This window comes from Phocoena phocoena, chromosome 21 (genome assembly GCF_963924675.1).
Source record: "Phocoena phocoena chromosome 21, mPhoPho1.1, whole genome shotgun sequence".
Lineage (NCBI taxonomy): Eukaryota > Metazoa > Chordata > Mammalia > Artiodactyla > Phocoenidae > Phocoena > Phocoena phocoena.
The window spans coordinates 3,528,020-3,546,580 of NC_089239.1; the positions used below are offsets into that span (position 1 = coordinate 3,528,020).

The window sequence follows — 18,561 nt, forward strand, 5'->3', positions numbered from 1 at the left end:
ACTGGGGCCCCTACAGACCAGCAAGAACCTGGTTTAAACTCTTTGTCCTCAGACAAAATACTGCAGCATGAGAGGTTATGGGACTCGTGCGAGGGCCCGGGAGCAGACCCTTTTGATATGAGAAGACGACCACATCCCTCCATAAGGCCTCTGCTAGCAAAACGTGCTGACTTGAATGGATTATGAGTCTGACCTCATACAACAGTTCCTAGGCACCCAGGAAACATCCAAGAGCCGGCAAACTTAGATGGCAGAAAGCAAGGATAGAGGAAGAGCCCCACAGACACAGCCATCGGACAGAAACTGACACACAAACATGGAAACCCCGTCTCTTACCAGGTACTGCAGGGTCCCCACAAAGGAAGTGCACAGACTGCCCTGGTCCAGCTCCTTGGCATATCCTAGGTCAATAATTTTGTGTATTAACTGAAAAAAAGGGAGGAGAAACCTGACGGTTATGAGAGTATACTGTCCTTCAAGAATTCTGGATGTCTCTGTTAGAGCAGAGGATATTTCTGAATTTCCAATCCTAAGACCCTACGTTCCAAAGGACCACCAAATACACAGGAGAATGCCCTAGACACGGTAGCTTTAGGCAAAAGAAACAATGTAAAAACGCCAGGCACATGTTCTCCCTTGCTCTGCGACCAACTGCCAGAGGAAGGTCAAAATTAGCAGACCACGCAGCAGCCCTCAGGACTGCTAAACCTAGACGCAAAGGACCAGGCCAGCTCCTTCCCAGCAAATACCTTTAGTTCTCAAATCTTAGAACTGACAGGAATAAGCGTGAACTGGGCCAAAGGTGAGAGCTAGGACAGGCGTGGGTCACACCTAGGATGCTGAAGGAAGCTGCGTGGAAGAGATCAGACAGTCCGTGAGCTGAGTGACTGCATCCCACTCAGCTGGGCCCCTGCCCGTCACCCAGCTGAACAAACAAGGCCAGGAAGAGCACAGGGCCAAGCCCTGCGGGGAGGTTACCCCACACCCGAGCAGGGGGCCCCGGAAAAGGTCCCTGAGAGCTCTGGGGAAACTGCAGGCTGGACCAGGCCCCATGGGCAGGTGCCAGCTCCAAATGCCTCCTCTCAGCCACGTCCAGAACCAACTCATAGATGGACTCCCTGTCAGCTTCAAAAGCTGAGGCTCTCAAACAGATGGAAAACAGAAAGTCCATGTCCAAGAAGTACAAGTCCCAAAGGCTGGGGGTGTCAGCTGGAAGATAAACATTATTTTTCTTATCAGATTCCTGCAACTTGGATGACTAACAATGTGGTCCATTCAAACCTGCCTCAATCTGCAAGCGAGAACTTTTCCGCGGAATTTCGTTTCAAATCAAAAAGCATTCCCAGAGAATCAAAGCAAATCTGTGAGCAAAGAAACGCAAACACACAAAGCGGGTTCCTCCCCCACCCAGCTGCCACCCGCCCTCCCCAGGCCCTGGAGGGTCACTCACTCTCTGCTCCCCTTGCTGCAGGACGATGTTTTCTGGCTTTAGATCGCGATGGATGATCCTGTTTTCGTGAAGGTATCTAAGTGCAGAGGCTGACAGGGTGGAAAGGGGAGTGAGTTTTCGTTAAGCCTGGACAATGCTTTTCACTTGGAATCGCCTACCCAGTGAAAGATGATTACCGCGTGCCCCCGACACACACCCTGACTTGGTGCAGGGGACCACAGTGGAGGGACGGGGACCGGCAGACACCCCTCCGGTGAAGGGAAGGGGACCCGGCTACGTGAGCAGAACTTGGACCAGCACCAGAATCTGCCTCGTTCACGCAAAGAACTCTGAGCCTTCCACCCACGAGGTCACCAACTCCAGTCTTGAGCAGCGGTTCTCAAACTGCGCTGCCTGGACCTGCAGCACGCAGACTTGTTAGAAATGCAAAACCCTTGGGTCCCAATCCAGACAAAGTGAATCAGAAACCTGGAGGTTACCCCACAGTCTGTGTTTTACCAAGCCCTCCAGGTGATGCTGATAAAGATTGAGAAGGGGAACTTCTCTGGTCTAGAGGCTCAAAAAAAATCTAAATTCTGCTGGGCAGGTAAGGGAGAAGGGCCCTCTGGGCAGAGAGCACTTGGTCATCTGCTGTAGAGTCCGCAGGGCAGAGATGGCTCCAAGGAGGAAGTGGGGGGCTCTGGAAGGAGAGAATGGGGGCACCTTCAATACATCTGACAGTCCAACGTGTGCCTGTTATGCGCCCCATTCTCTGCTGGGTTCTGAGGGACATAAAATCAGGAGGGCATGGTCCCCAACTTTAAAGGGCTCAGAATCTAGCTGGCAAGGAAGGAGCCTGCACAAGCTGGCTGTGAAGTCACTTGATACCACAGCTTCTGCCGTGAAGAGCAAACATGACTATGCGACTGACCCAGCATGGCCAAGGCTACGACTCCAAGCAGGACGTGATTTTTACCCCTAAGAGAGGTTTAATAACTTCAACAGAAGTCCTAACAACCTGTATTACAAAAGAAAAAATTGAAGAAGTATTGGAAAGAGATAAAATTACCTTTAATTGGAAATGATCTGACTCTATGCCAGGAAGACTCAATAGACTAAAAACTGGGAAAAATTTAGTAAGTTGCCTGGAGGCAAAACAAGTATATACAAATCAATAGTTTTTCTCCCTGTCATAGATCCAGTTGAAAGGAAAAAGAAAATAAAATCCCATTCACATTAGCAACAAAAATTCTAAAACACCACAGGATAAATTTAGCAAAAAAAAAGTAGTGTCATGTGAGGAAAACTATATGGCATAAAGAAAAGCAATACAAATAACATAAAGAGGTTTTAAAAATTCATGGCAACTATGGAGAAGAGTATGGAGGCTCCTTAAAAACCTAAAAATAGAGTTACCATATGATCCAGCAGTCCCACTCCTGGGCACTTACCCGGAAAAGACAAAAACTCTAATTCAAAAAGATTCATGCACTCCAGGGGACTTCCATGGTGGCACAGTGTTTAAGACTCCATGCTCCCAATGCAGGGGGCCTGGGTTCGATCCCTGGTCAGAGAACTAGATCCCACGTGCATGCTGCAACTAAGAGTTCACATGCCACGACTAAGGAGCCGGCGAGCCACAACTAGAGTCCACCTGCTGCAACTAAGACCCGGTGCAACCAAATAAATTAAAAAACAAACAAAAATATACACGCACCCCAATGTTCACAGCAGCACTATATACAATAGCCAAGACATGGAAGTGACCTAAGTGTCCACTGACAGACGAATGGATAAAGAAGATGTGGTGCATATATACAATGAATACTACTCAGACATAGAAAAGAATGAAATAACACCATTTGCAGCCACATGGGTGGAACCGCAGCCACATGGATGGAAACAGAGATTATCACAGTAAGTGAAATAAGTAGAAGGGTAAAGAGAAAGATAAATATCATATATCACTTATATGTAGAATGTAAAAACTTATTTACAAAACAGAAATTGACTCACAGACATGGAAAAGAAATGGTTACCAAAGGGAAAGGCGGGGGGGGGGGATAAATTAGGAGGCTGGGATTAATAGATACACACTACTATAAATAAAACAGATAACACGGACCTACTGTATAGCACTGGGAACTCTATTCAGTATCCTGTAATAAACTACAGTGAAAAAGAATCTAGAAAAGAATGTGTGTGTGTGTGTGTGTGTATACACACACACACACACGCATGTATGTATAACTGAATCACTTTGCTGTACACTTGAAATACTGTAAATCAACTACACTTCAATTAAAAAAAAAAAGAAAGAAAGCTTTATGGCAAAAGACATTATACACAAAGCAAAAGACCAAAAAAAGGGAAAAAAAATATCTGCGGCACATATGCCAAAAAGCATATACCTAACAGACTAAAGCTACTACAAATCAATAAAAAAGCAACCCAGATGTTAGGGTAGCAAGAAAACTTTTGTTTTTCCTTTCTTGAACCTCTATTTTTCAAAATCATAATGTTATGTTACTTTTCTAATAAAAAAAATACATAGCTTTTTACTTTAAAGGAACATAAAAAAACAAAGAGGTGGGTTAGATAGATGGCTCCAAAGTTTTTGGATTCAGACCAGTAGAACTAAGAATAAAAACTGAGGATGGGGTCCAAGAGAAGATTACTATATTTCTATTCTGCGAGGTTAAGTTCATCTAAAAATAATAAATATTATCTACTATCACCGTAATTTAGTAATTAATAATGTAAAAAAGGAAAGACCATTTTAACACATACACACAAAGAAAGCAACCCAGTAGAAAAAAGGGCAAAGAACAAGTGAAGCGGTAACTTACAGGAGTAGAAATGAAACGCAAACCGTGAACAATTATGCAATTATGCACAAAGTCGCTCAAGCTTACCGGCCGTCCACAAAGTGCACATTAAAGCAACACTGAGGGACTTCCTTGGTGGTGCAGTGGTTAAGAATCTGCCTGCCAATGCAGGGGACACGGGTTTGATCCCTGGCCTGGGAAGATCCCAAATGCCGCGGAGCAACTAAGCCCGTGTGCCACAACTACTGGGCCTGCGCTCTAGAGCCTGCGAACCACAACTACTGAGCCCACGGGCAACAACTACTGGAGCCCATGCTCCTAACAAGAGAAGCCCCTGCTCGCTGCAACTAGAGAAAGCCTGTGCACAGCAACGAAGACCCAACGAAGCCAAAAAAAAATACGTTAAAAAAAAAGCCACAATGAAATGCCTTTCACCTCTTCAGCTGGCAGGAATTTTAGATGAGAGATAAAAGGCACTCCCTACGTTGCTGGAAGGAGTAATAACTGCTGTGCAATTGGGGGAAAGAAATATGGCAAAAGCTATTAAATTTTAAGACATACATATCATCTGACCCTTCATTTCCGCCTCTGGTAATCCAGCTTACAAAATCAAAAGCACTATCACACACAAATACGCATGTGGACTGCACAGTGTGGAGTGAAATAATTAGAAACTAATGGAAAGTCATCCATCAGGGAACGGCTGAACAAATTATGGGAAATCCATAATATAACAGGCAATTATTAAAAATTATTTAGGTTTATATTACCCAACTCAGAGGGATGTCAATGATGTAATGGTATGAACCTTTTTTTTATTAGGAAAAAAAAAGGTAAAAAGCAAAAGTGATCATAACACTAAGAGAGGTTTACTAACGGGTTCTCGGCCAGGGCACAGCAGGGAGGGGGGTAAGAGAGAAGTCCTCCACAGAAACCAAGGGATCAGATATGCTGATTAAAGACTTTCATGCTGAATGTTTCCTGAAAACACTGGAGAAAGTCTAACTGAGAGTTAAATACCCAACTTCAGGGACTTCCCTGGTGGCTCAGTGGTTAAGAATCTGTCTGCCCGGCTTCCCTGGTGGCACAGTGGTTGAGAGTCTGCCTGCTAATGCAGGGGACACGGGTTCGAGCCCTGGTCTGGGAGGATCCCACATGCCGCAGAGCAACTAGGCCCATGAGCCACAACTAGTGAGCCTGCGTGTCTGGAGCCTGTGCTCCACCACAAGAAAGGCCACGATAGTGAGAGGCCTGCGCACCACGATGAAGAGTGGCCCCCGCTTGCCACAACTAGAGAAAGCCCTCGCACAGAAACGAACACCCAACACAGCAAAAATAAATAAATTAATAAAAAATAAGGAATGATATTTTACAAAAAAAAAAAAAAAAAGAATCTGTCTGCCAATACAGGGGACACAGGTTCGATCTCTGTTCCGGGAAGATCCCACATACCGTGAAGCAACTAAGCCCGTGCGCCACAACTACTGAGCCTGTGTTCTAGAGCCTGTGAGCCACAACTACTGAGCCCGCATGCCACAACTACTGAAGCCCACGTGCCTGTAGCCCATGCTCTGCAACATGAGAAGCCCGCACACCACAACGAAGAGTAGCCCTTGCTCTTCGCAACTAGAGAAAGCCCGCGTGCAGCAACAGACCTAATGCAGCCAAAAATAAATAAATTTATTTTAAAAATAAATAAACACCCAACTTCCATCTTCTCGGGGATGTTCCATCCGCACATTAAGTCAAATCGCAAAACCGCTCCTTAAATCTGCCCCTTTTTCTTTTTTTTAAAATAAATTTATTTATTTGTTTTGGCTGCCTTGGGTCTTCGCTGCTATGCGCAGGCTCTTCTAGTTGCAGTGAGCGGGGCCCACTCTCCCTTGTGGTGCACGGGCCTCTCATTGAGGTGGCCTCTCTTGTTACGAAGCACAGGCTCCAGGCATGCCGGCCTCAGTAGTTGTGGCACGTGGGCCCAGTTACTCCGTGGCATGTGGGATCCCCCCGGACCAGGGCTCAAACCCATGTCCCCCGCATTGGCAGGCAGACTCCCAACCACTGTGCCACCAGGGAAGTCCCTAAATCTGCCCTTTTAAACCCAGCCTTTGACCATAGGGTTTCAACATTTCACACCTGTTCCTTCTTTTCTTTTCTTTCATAACTGGGTACAGTGATTGGCTTAGGTCCAACAAACGTCCAAATGAAGGAACACACTCGCTGCTTTCAAAGTGTGCCTCACCAAATCCCCCCAAACACTGTTCTCGGTTACAGTAACTTTTAAAGGACATGCTTCTTATCAGCACTTTCATTTTTATTTTACTAATCTTTATTAAAGAACCAAAGCAACGTGTAATAACAAGTACTAATAATTGCACAGACACGACATTGCACACAGGGATGCTGCCGCTGCTGCATGTGAACGAGTGGCCAGCGGAAGCACCCTGTGGGGAGACCGGGCATGCCTGCTCAGTGACTGAGTCACAAAGGCCTGCTTGGGTATGTGACACAGTGTCAGGGTGTAATACATAAAGGCGTGGGTCAGTTTGTTCAAGAGCAGGATATATGAACATTGAAACTCACTGTATTCAGAGCAAGGAGAAACACAGACTGAGGCAAGGCCTCTGAAGTTAGATGTGAACCTCTCAGAGCCAGTGACACGGGGCACAAGCAGGGGAGGTGTCCCAAGAAGCTCCCAGGGAGGGCAATCAGATCACACGGAGAGCGCTGCTCTCGACACTACAAAGATTGAGAGTTGTCACCAGGTCTTTAGGGAGGACAGAGGGCAAGCTGGTGACCAAGCCAGTGATCACTATTAACAGCTGTCTACTGTTATGCTTAAGCAACTGTACATGACAAACTTGAGTCCTCATTTCGGGGGAGTCATTTATTCTCAAATGCTTTTTTGTCAACTTAATAAAGCCCAGAATTTAAAAATCCTATAGGTGTTGTTATACACGGTTTCTTGGACCGAGTGAAATGGTCAAAACCTTGATGGGCAGGAGCTCTTAGACAGCTCCCCTTACGGGATCAGTCTTTAAAAGGCTTAGTTCAGTCTGACGGTGCCTTGTTTTACACAACGGTACCTCAGGAGAGTGTCATGAATTGTAATTGTCTCAAGCCAAGAGAATCTAATTTGATTTCAGTTGGATGGAACGTAAGAATCTGAGATGAAGAACAACACCTTTGTGTCTGAAAGTTTCTTAAAAATCGAAGACCCTAATAATAGAGGTACTACAAGTGTATAGAAATGGAAAAGCACACCACAAAGCAGAAAAGCCTGCAGGTTAATTTCTCATGTTCCAGTGATAGAAAAGTGTTGCCAAGCAGTACTCCGTGTGAACTTTTTTACACCACGCAGTGGCATTTCCTAGGACAGACGCTGCTCGGAGGGGTCCGTATCTGCTCCCTCCTGCTGTCCTTGTCAGGAACAGCACCCAGGTCTGGACCCCAGCTTTCTCTCAGCTCAAGAGGGAGACACAGACATTATAACTGAAGACGGTGGCACTCCTGGAGTTCTTACTGATGAGCCAGAATCCCAAACCACACTCCACAAATTAGGGGACAGGACCAGCTAGACTCCCGTGTCGAGAAACAGCTGTGTAAGGATCGTGTCCATGAAGCCTAGTGACCATACCCTGAACTGAAAGAGATTACTAAGCTCTCTTGAGAATATTGTTGCTCAGGATACAGTCCTGAGCAACAATGGAAGAAATGGAAAGATAAATGGACCAGAGAGCTGACGCAGAGATTAGAAGGGAAAGAAAAGACAATTACCAGTTGGTAACTGAGTCACCAGTCTGAGTCAGCAGTGCGGGAGAAGGGCAAGAGGACATTCGTTCACACAATAAAAACTGGCCGCATGCCTACTATGTGCCAGTCGCTTTGGTGTCACTGGGCTTTCCAAGCAAAACAGGCTGGAAGGCCAAGTGCAGACATGTGGAGATTTAGTCCAGCTAACGGTTTCTTGGCTAAAAGAGCCCCTATGCCTCATCGGCAAGGCAGCCACACCAAGTGCTGAGAGAAAAGTGCAAAATCTTCTCTCATTCATTCAACCATCCTCAGAAGTGTCTTCACACATAAGTGTGCCAGGTGTCGTCAAAAATGTGCCACTGGATCGAACCGTTTTCTTCACTTACTGCACAGTCTGGTCGATGGGCCCCAAACCCAGAAGTCAGTCCTTACTGTCAAGGACAGGCAGAGGTCACATAACAATAGCAAGGAAACCAAGTCCTGAGTGGAGGAGGCCACGAGGGCACGAGAATCCCGAAAGCAAGACCCACTGTGCTCGCCAGGCCAGGGCGCTCCCCACAGAGTGTCAGGTTGAAAGCGCAGGGTCGTGGGGAGGGGCCGGAGCGCATTCTAAAAAGGAGCGTGTGGACAAAGGCTCGCAGGGGGATGGAAAAGTGGGTCTTGAAGTTGGCTAGAGGGGATCAGGAGAGATGGGAGGCTATGAGGTTTGGTCTTGATCTAGTGGTGGATTATGACGAAAGCATCCTTTCAGAAGCACGAAAGATGGGTTAGTAAAATGGGAATAAGGACTCCAGGTAAGTGATGTGCGGCGACACTGAATGAGCAGAGGTGGTGGGAACAGAAAAGTGCGATGCTCAGCGCGAAGGAAAGGATGGAGACTTTTTTTCCTTGCGGTACGCGGGCCTCTCACCGCTGTGGCCCCTCCCGTTGCAGAGCACAGGATCTGGATGCGCAGGCTCAGCGGCCATGGCTCACGGGCCCAGCTGCTCCGCGGCATGTGGGATCTTCCCGGACCGGGGCACGAACCCGTGTCCCCTGCATCGGCAGGTGGACTCTCAACCACTGCACCACCAGGGAAGCCCTGGATGGAGACTGTTTAAATGGGATGGTGAGGACCAGGAAGAGGGCAGATTGTAGGAACAGACGAGATTCGAGGTCGGCAGCCGTGTCGGGTAGCTGGCAGAAAGACAGGGCCAGTGACCCAACAGAGAGGACGTCAGGAAGGGATCGGCTTTAAGGAAAACGTCTAGGACTTCAATTTGGAAGTGACTTGGGGAGAAATGTTGTGTAGACGTGGATATGGAGCTGAGGGTGGAGGTCAGCGTTCAATGTCCTGACTTTGGAAAAGATTTGGTGGATAAAGATATCGTGAGAATGGCCCGGCATACAGAATACTAGTGGAAGCGGCGGGCGGTCACCCAGGCGCAGAGAGGGACACACAGGCTGGGGCAGGAACAGACACAGCACCAGGACAAGGTTCCAGGCAGAAGATGATGCATGAGGACCGCGGGAAGCAGGCAGGCTGGGGCACTGCAGCAGATGTCAAAGACATTCTGGGCAACCTTTCTGAAAATCAGAACCTGAACAATGAAAAAGCAATATTCAGAGTCAGAAGGGCCCCCAGGGGTCACCCAGCCCAAATGCCTCATTTAAAGCTGAAGACGCGCAGGCCCAGAAAGTCACCTCGGTTTTCCAGAGAGGCAAGGCCCTCGTCAGAGGCAGCAGAGCTGGAGAGGCAGCGAGGCCAGGACTGAGAGCAGCTGTCTTCTCTATTATGATTACATTCATTAATCTGGTTATTTACGCCTTTCCGTATATTTTATATACAAATGACCTGGATTGCTGAGACCAGGTAGTCATCTTTTATTATAATCAGCAGTGCAGTCAGAATGTAAGTATTCAACAGAATAAGCAAAGAAATCCACAATTACATAAACACAAAACAGAGAGCCCAGTGTTCTGATTCCCTAAAGCCCTGAGTTCCCTTTGGAACCCTCCCTGGGGCTGGAGGCCTGCTAGGAGCAGCTCTAACAGGGACAGAGATGGTGACTCAGAGAACGGAGCACAAACAAAATGGGGAGCGGGGGCCCTGAATGCTTAGAGGACAGGATGGTCGGTCACCACGGTACCCCAGCCACCTGGAGAATCAAGATGGGTGCAGATCTAAGATCTAAGACGGTGATCGCTTACTGTCCCGCCCAGCTAGCCTGGGTGTGGGCAGGTCCCCGCTCTTTGGGCAGCAGAGACCTGGGCCTCCAGAGTGCATAGGGGTTTGCTGTCAGCTGGCAGAGGGAAACACATGGCAATGTTTTCCAAAGGATAACGAGCACACTGTTTAAATAGGGTCCACTGAGATACAACTTCCTGGAGCTATTTTAGGGTTGCTTTACGTGGAAGACAGAACACTTCCAGCTGCCTCTGCCACCTGTCCCCAGACCTCTTACTAGCATAAGAGCAATGTTCTAACAGGCCTGTCCATCCTGGCACAGGACACGGGCTCACCCACGCGCTTGCCGGGCGTCTGCTCACTCACTCATGCGTACTCTGCAAGATCTTCTTGAGCAACATAAAGCTCACTGGAAAAAATCCCGCCTACGTCTATCATCCTGACGCGGCTTTGAGTGAGCATCTCTGGGAGGCCAAGGGCACCGAAGAGGTTAAAGGCAAGTAGGTGTCACCCAGAGGAGAAGGTCGTGAATCTGACCTGGCAGGCAAGGGTGGGGCTCTGCCCTTATCTGAAATCAACCTGGCAGGGACCAGCAGGGCAGCTCCACAAAGGGGACGTGCGGCCGGCCCTTGGGACAAACTGGAACAAAACAGGTTCAGGAAATGTTCCAGAATACAAAAGAGTTATGTTGGATGAACTCGCAGAAAAACTTTCGGACTTGGTCTCTGTGACGACATCCATGCAAAATAAATAAACTTCATGAATCTCGTACACAAATCATAAAAGGGAGTGAAAGTACAATACAGGCTTATCAGCAACCTCCACCAAAGCCTGCAAATCAGGGGGCCTGATGGCATCCCAGAGGCAGCCACTTCCGGGGAGGGACGTCTCAGAAGACAGCCACCTGCCTGGCTCACTGGATCCCAGCCTCGGGTCACAACCCAAATGAAGGCGACGGAGGTTTTCTAAAAGGGGTGCTATGAACCCAAACCCAGGGGGGAAGGACAGGAGGAAGGGACGAGCACGGGCTCACTGCACGGTAACGCGGCGAGCAGAGCGTGTGCTGGGATTACGTGTCCCACCTCCCTCACTCCACCCTCCTAACGGTTCTCACGTGGTGAGTTATGTTCCCACTTCACAGCAAATAAAGCTGCTGCCCTTAAGAATTAAATAATGTGCCCTAGGTCACACTGCCAACAGGTGGAAGCGCTGGTATTTGATCTGGGAGTGTTAATTTAATTATATGTGGACAGCAGTTCTTTTAAATAAAAAAATAGGTCCTTATTCTAATTTCCTTTGGGATTTATTTCATTTGTTTGACAAATATTTACAAAGAAGCTGCTACATAAGGTACTACTGCTGTTCCAGATGCCAGGGACACAGCAGTGACTAAGTCTCGGCCTTCACGGACTTAAGTCTAGTTGACTAGTACTTCAAAGCCTCATTATTTCCAACCTGGGGCCACAGAGAGGAAAGATAGGGAATCAGCGACCTAAAGACCTTTGATATTCATCCACCGAAAGGAGAACGGAGCCACATAAGCACGTGGAGTGAACCAGTCTCCTGTCTTCATGACTGATTTACATGTAACTTACACACAGACACCCTGAATGCATCCCAGGAAAGCTACCGCAGGAGGCCAAGGTAACTGGATGTGACACGTGCCCACACCAAGGGACGCGTGACCAGCAGAGGCTCCATGAATATCACTACAGTCACTCGAGGCAGTAGAAGGCTGCATGAGCAAGTAGACGGTTTCGTGCACTTGAGCCAATAATTTAAAGACTCTCTTAATAACGACCTACTGAATGCACAAATAATCGAATGAGGGGAAGCACAACATTTGAGGGAAAAACATACAAAAAAATGACCTGAAGCAGCTCTAACCAGAGAGAAACAAAATCACAGTTGCCCATGAAGAGCCAAAGAATATTCCCCAACCTCCTAACCTGCCTTCAACCCAACAGAGAATAAACTGATGATGTGGCCACTGGGGCAAAAAACAGGTCAATGTGTAAGCACAGCATGGATGGGCCAGGGTGGGGCAAGGTGTCGAGGGAACAGGTGGGATCTTGGCCTAAGGCCTGGACGCCCTAGGGAGTCAGAGAGGGCACCTCCCACACACCCACACGAGGGAAGCAGTCTGGCCGGTGACGGACGCCCATGCTGGTCACGCAAAACCGGTGCGATGTTTTCACGCTGCGCACCTGAAACTTACATGTGTTACCTATCAGTTATACCTCAACAGAGCTGGAAAAAAAACCCCAAACTGGTGCCAGGTCAACTTGCCCTCACCGTGAACCCCATCCACAGGACAGGGACACTGGCTACAGGGGGAGAGGGAATTTTCTACGTCCGACCGCTCGGATCCTAACCTTAAGCATGTCATCCCTCGGTTCCGCTCACTTCCTTCTTGCACAGAGCGAGAGGGAGGCAGACCCGGAGCCGCGGGGACCAGAGGACCCCTGCCCTCCCAGGCCAAGCGTCAGCCAACACAGCTTTACAGACATGGTGAGACGGTAACAACTGGTGAACCTGGGTGACAGGTGTGTGGGTTTCACTACTCTTCCGACTTTCCTATATGTTTGATATTTTCCTAAAAAGAAAGTTTGAACGCATAAAAGGAAAAAAGAAAAATACAGCTTCGAAGAGGTTGTGGTGGCAGAGGGGTGAAAATGACGTCATTCCCCAAATCTGGGGGCAAAGGCTCAGTTATGAACTCTGGGCACCTCTCAACTTTAGATCCTTGCACCACCAACCTCGGAGGTTTACCCCTAAATAATAGCAGGCGCCAGGGTGAAGGAGACTGGATCTGACCCCTGCAGGCTGAGGTCAGGCTCCCGCTCCCCAGGCCAGCCGGGCTGCCAGCCAGGCCTTCTCTGAGGGCCACGGACACCCTCCTCGGAGGACACCACGTGCCCCAAAGGGATAAACAAGGCCCGTTTTTCCTAAGCCTGCGGCCAGCAAAAGAACTGCCAGTGTGGAAGTGGAAAAATTCACTGCCAAGGGATGAAATTCATTCAAAGGACAGACAACCTACTCCATCACTGGCTGTTCTGGGAAAGTAGGGAGTGGAGCTTTTAGTGGGAAAGGAAATCTCTTACCCTATATATACCATCGTTCACTTCATGACTTAGTCTGGAAGGAAGGGAAATCTATTTGCGTTCAGTGCCGGCCCGACTAGGCCCTGCTGACATCCCCACCGTCCCCAGTCCTCCACCACCGTCTGTCCCCGACAACCGCATCTCCATAGAGACCGGAGGACCAGTCATCTCCCCTCCTCGCCCCCAGAGGCCTCTCCCCAGAGGGCATGGCCTGACTTCCAGGGCTGGGATTTACCGATGTCGCTCAGCAAGGTGAGGATGGCTCCTTCCCGCAGGCCACAGCAGTTCTCAAACTGGTTCAGGTACTGTCAAGAAGGGGAAAGAGGCGTCAGGGGGAGCGCTCACCAGCCACCAATGCGCCCACAAGTGCCCTTCACCAGCCAAGGCCGTCTGAGCACTCCCCGGGCCCTGGGCCTTGGGGACCTGGGTGGACAGCCAGCCCGGGCAGGAGGAGCAGGGTCGGTCCAGGCGGGGAAGGAGGAAGCATCTGAGAGCTCCTAGAAGCGCTCCCATGTGTAACCCTAACCCTAACCCTGAGTCATTCTCAGGGTCTCACCTGTGCCGCGGTCCTGGGGGACGCAGGCCCATCTGAGCTCAGCCACAGTTGGTCCACTGCTCTCGAGAGCCTGAAGGAGCCACTGAACACCTCCCTCCGACCCCTTCCCCGACGCGGCCTTGCTGTGGGGTGGGGATGACAGCAGGGCCCGGGCAGTGAGCACTTCGTACGTGCCGGGCACCTGGCAGAGCCGCGTGGACGGGCTCAGTGCAGCCTCACCTGCCCCATCTCACTTCACCCTTTCTCCCGCTCCCCTGCCCAGGCCAGCACTGGCGGCATTTCCACTTCACAGGTGAGGGTGCTGGACGGGAGGGGTCCAGCCATCCGTCTGCCACCACGGCCGCTGCACAGCAGAGCTGCCATAGGACACAGGTCCACCTGAGGCTCGTGCCCAAACGCTCAGCCCCTGTGCCCTCCTGGCCCTGGCAAGCCTGTCGAGGGACTCCATCTGCTGCTGGAAGCTGGCCTCAACCTCAGGAAGTAACTTCCCGACAGGGTGCCCCGTCGTTAATTCACACCCACACCCACGCACATCCGCCAGCCGCTCCCTGCGACAGGCACACACACGGCACTCCTTCAATCAGCTCTGGCTTTTACCCTCGCTCCCGTACTGGCCAAGCTTGTCTCCCCAGACCAGGTGCGGATTCTGAACTTTCTAGAGATGCGAAAGATGAGCCACCTCATTTGGAGAACAAAGAGGACAGACCGCGGGCACCCCAGGTGCCCTGGTGACCACGTGGACCAAGGCCCTGTGGGGTACAATCGCTTCCCGCGTCCCCTGCACCATCCTGCACCCCGTGCCAGGTCAATCACGCCAAAGTCTGTGTCAGTCTTCCCTGGCCAACGGCTCCCTGCTGCCTACAAGATGACGTCCAAAGTCCTCTGCCTCTGTAAGCTGGTCACCTCCCACCCCTCCCACGCTGCCCTCTAAGGACTGTCCACTCAACTACAATGACACGGCTTTATCTCCCTAAATAGCTGCAGTTAGGAATCAGACAGCTGTCAAAGATTAGGAAGATAAAGGGGAAAATGGAAGTGTTGTCAAGTTCCCCATTTGTCATCGGTTATCAGTCCCCGGCCTGCGGGTTGCCAATGACTGAGCTCACATCCTGCCCTGAACCCCAGGATGAGCCCATCTCCCAGGATGGGAGAGCCACCCGGGCACACCAGCCCTCATGGAAAGTCTCCTTTGGAGAGGGAAGGTGGGAGGGGCCGGAAGAGTGCTGGGAAAGCACGCGATGCCGGGTCCCGGCAAGTGCTGAGTACGGATGGAAGAACTGCCTGGCCATCCTGACCGCGCCCCCGAACAATGCAGACCTTTGTCCAGAGTGCGAGGTGAGGGGGGTGGAGACGAACAGGCAACCTCTTTTCAATACAAAACCAGCTTCTGCCCAGAGCTCTCATGGTCCTCGTGCGCCGGGCGCTATTCCCTTCACAGACGGAGGGGGGCCTGCGGCTGGGACCCACCGGCCGTGACCCAGCCTCTGCTGCTGCAGCTGTGTGAGGCCCGGACACCCACGTGGGCCCTCGGGGCCGCGGGGCCCACCCTTCACACAGGATCCCATCCATTTTACCCACGTCACGGGCTGCTGAGAATCACATGAGGCCACGTGTAACAGCGGCTTGTGACACTGTTCCAGAGATCGCTGGGGAGGGGGACACACAACGGTCCCCGACACCCACCCCGCAGCGTGCGTTCTGGCAAAGGGACGTGGTGGACGCAGCAGGAAGAAAGGGAGAGGGACCCAGAAGCTGAGTCAGTGGGGCTCTGGGTCCCCAGCCCAGCTGGCCCAAGCCAGTCCCTTCCTGCCCCGCTCCAGGACCCCGGGCGGCCACATCTGGGAGAAGCCCTCTGATCCGGGCCAGTGGCCATGACGACACCGAAGGGCTCAAGTGGCCCCAGCGTGCTGAGGGAGGAAGACCCGTCCTGGAGTCTGACCGGCCTCTCCCTGCGCTCGGACCTGGTGGGTCTTCCGCGTCATGTCAGGGACAAGCCCCTCCCTGCCCTCCGTGCACCCGCAACCCCGCGACCCCGCCCCAAGGCTCCCGAGCGCCCTACCCGGCCCCCGCAGCCTCACCTTCCGCAGGTCCCCTCCCTGGCAGTACTCCATGGCCAGCAGGGGCAGGTCGTTGGGAGCCAGGCTCTGCATGCCCTCGGGGACGTCCCTGGCGGCCACCACGTTGGGGTGGTTCAGCCTGGGGGGAGGGAACCAGTGAGGGAGGGCGGCCTGCAGGCACCGAGGGCCCTGGAGAGCGAGCGGCGGGGCGGGGAGACGCGGGGCTCACCACTCGCCCAGGGCCCGGGCAGCGTTCCTGTCGGTACCGTAGCCCCAGCTCTGGGCGCCCCGTGCAGAGCTCCGTTCTCTTCAGAGTGCCCTTGGCCAGTCCTCCCTGTATCTCCGCACTGCTCTGAGGCAGAGAAAGCAGGGGGACTTCAGATCTCACACCACTGGGCGGGGATGGTGTGTGTGGTGTGGTGTGGGGGGTGTGTGTGTGTGTGTGTGGTGTGTGTGTGTGTGTATGTGTGTGTGGTGTGTGGGGGGGCTGGGGTGTGTGTGTGTGTGTGTGTGTGTGTGGTGTGTGGTGTGGTGTGGGGTGTGTGTGTGGGGTGTGTGTGGGGTGGGGTGTGTGTGGGGGGTGTGTGTGGTGTGTGTGGGGTGTGTGTGTGTGTGTGGTGTGTGTGTGTATGTGTGTGGTGTGTGTGTGTGTGGTGGGGTGTGTGTGGGGGGTGGGGTGGGGTGTGTGTGCGTGTGTGTGGTGTGTGTGTGTGTGTGTGTGTGTGGTGTGGGGGGGGTGGGGTGTGTGTGTGTGTGTATGTGTGTGTGGTGTGTGTGGGGGGTGGGGTGTGTGTGTGGTGTGTGTGTGGGGTGGGGTGTGTGTGTGGTGTGTGTGGGGGTGTGTGTGGGTGTGTGGTGTGTGTGTGTGTGTGGGTGTGTGTGTATGTGTGTGTGGTGTGTGTGTGGGGGGGGTGTGTATGTGTGTGTGGTGTGTGGGGGGGGTGGGGTGTGTGTGGGGTGTGTGTGTGTGGTGTGTGGGGGGGTGTGTGTGTGTGTATGTGTGTGTGGTGTGTGTGGGGGGTGGGGTGTGTGTGTGGTGTGTGTGTGTGTATGTGTGTGTGGTGTGTGTGGGGGGTGGGGTGTGTGTGTGGGGTGTGTGTGGGCCCCACACGAGCGCGCACACATGCACCTGCAAACAAGGGGACACCTCCCCTTTCCCTGAGCTCCAGCAGGGAGCCCCCGTTTGGGACCTGTCGGTCTGTGAGCTTCCCCACATGCATTCCTGGCCGGGAGGGCACCCTGGAGGAACGGACAGCAGCAACAGGCTCAGGGCACGGGAGACTCACAAACCAGCTCGGAATTGGAAACACTGGAGAAAAAAGGACTTTTGCCAACAAAGGAAAATTCACTGTGATGGCTATTTTAAATAATTTAATATAACAAAGAAAACCCCCAAGAGCCCTTGGCAAGGCCAAGTGGTGGCTGTAACTGCCACTCCTCCAGAAGTCACCCCTCTGGACAGTGGGGCTGGGGTCCTTATTGAGAGACTGGGATTTATGACTCTTGCCCAGACAGAACTGGGGCTGCTGCTACACATCCCAAAGCTCGGCCTGCTAGCTCCCTCCAGAGTCATTCCGACGTCCCAGGCCCCCAGCCCTGCGGCCCCCCAGCCCTGTGGTCCCGCACCCGGGCGCACTCGTGCACCAGGCCCTCACCTCCTCATGATCTGGATCTCCAGGCACCAGCGCTCGCGGTTCCGGGGACTAAGCTCCTGCCGGCACTGCTTGATAGCGATCTGCTCGCCCGTTTCCTGCGGAGGACACGTATGGGAGGATCAGAGAAAGCCGAGGGTCAAATCCGAAGCTGTCTCCCTAGGACCTGGAGCACGGACCGCCATCACCTCCAGGCTCCCAAGGTCTGCATGGGTGCCCACTTGAACAGACGTCCCCCCGTCACCTCCAGCCCGTCACGTGGGTCCCCACCAGCCCCAGCTCCCAGCCTTCCCCCTCCCCTCATCTCTATCCATCCCAAGTCCACATGGAGGCCTTGCTCCGTCCCCACCTCCTCCACGAGACCTCTGCCGGCCACTCCTGCCCCAGAGGGTCCTCACTCCTCAGACCCCAACGCTGCTGGACGTGACCTCCGACCCATGCAAAGGGCACTTCCCTGCACTTCAACCTAACAGTTAATGCCCTGGCTTCAGTCTTCATGCTTCTCCCTCTGGGAGGTTTTTCTCTCCAGAGAGAATGCAAGCCTGGTATAGAAGATGGAACACAGGCTGATTCAAATCCCGATGCAGCCATGTACCAGCTCTGTGACCCTCGGCAGACCACGAGGCCTGGCTCAGTGTCTTCAGCTGTAAAATGGGAACACTGACACCCATCTTTCAGGGCTGTCATGGAGCTGAGCCCCTAGCAGTGTCCAGCCCTTAGGGGTGTTCAGTAACACTCTTGGGGGCAGACCCATGTCACACAGGCACTCCAGGCATGTAAAACCCTTCCAGGCTGGGCTCTAACCTGCCTTTCCATCACCCACCGTCGACTCCACCCCAGGCGTCTGACGCCAAGTCTAGGTCAGACCATCGGCCCGGTCCTGTGCTCTAGGGTCTCTGCTCTGGCTCGTGCAGATGCCAGGCACTGACCCCCCCACTCCTTCACTGTACTTACCTACCAAAGACTTACTTTCCATAGGGTCACAGGGTTATTTTCTCTTTTCTCCGTTAAACTATGG

General features: G+C 52.0%; 1 protein-coding gene across 1 annotated transcript in view; it reads right to left on the reverse strand.

Moving 5' to 3' along the window:
* IKBKB (inhibitor of nuclear factor kappa B kinase subunit beta) overlaps nt 1-18,561 on the reverse strand; it is a 46,568-nt gene that overhangs the window by 17,644 nt on the left and 10,363 nt on the right. Inside the window, exons 3-7 of the mRNA XM_065899976.1 lie at nt 17,547-17,641; nt 15,913-16,030; nt 13,514-13,583; nt 1,451-1,539; nt 337-426 (exon numbers count right to left, since the gene is read on the reverse strand). Coding sequence (XP_065756048.1) covers nt 337-426; nt 1,451-1,539; nt 13,514-13,583; nt 15,913-16,030; nt 17,547-17,641 — 462 coding nt within the window. The remainder of the gene's footprint in view (nt 1-336; nt 427-1,450; nt 1,540-13,513; nt 13,584-15,912; nt 16,031-17,546; nt 17,642-18,561) is intronic.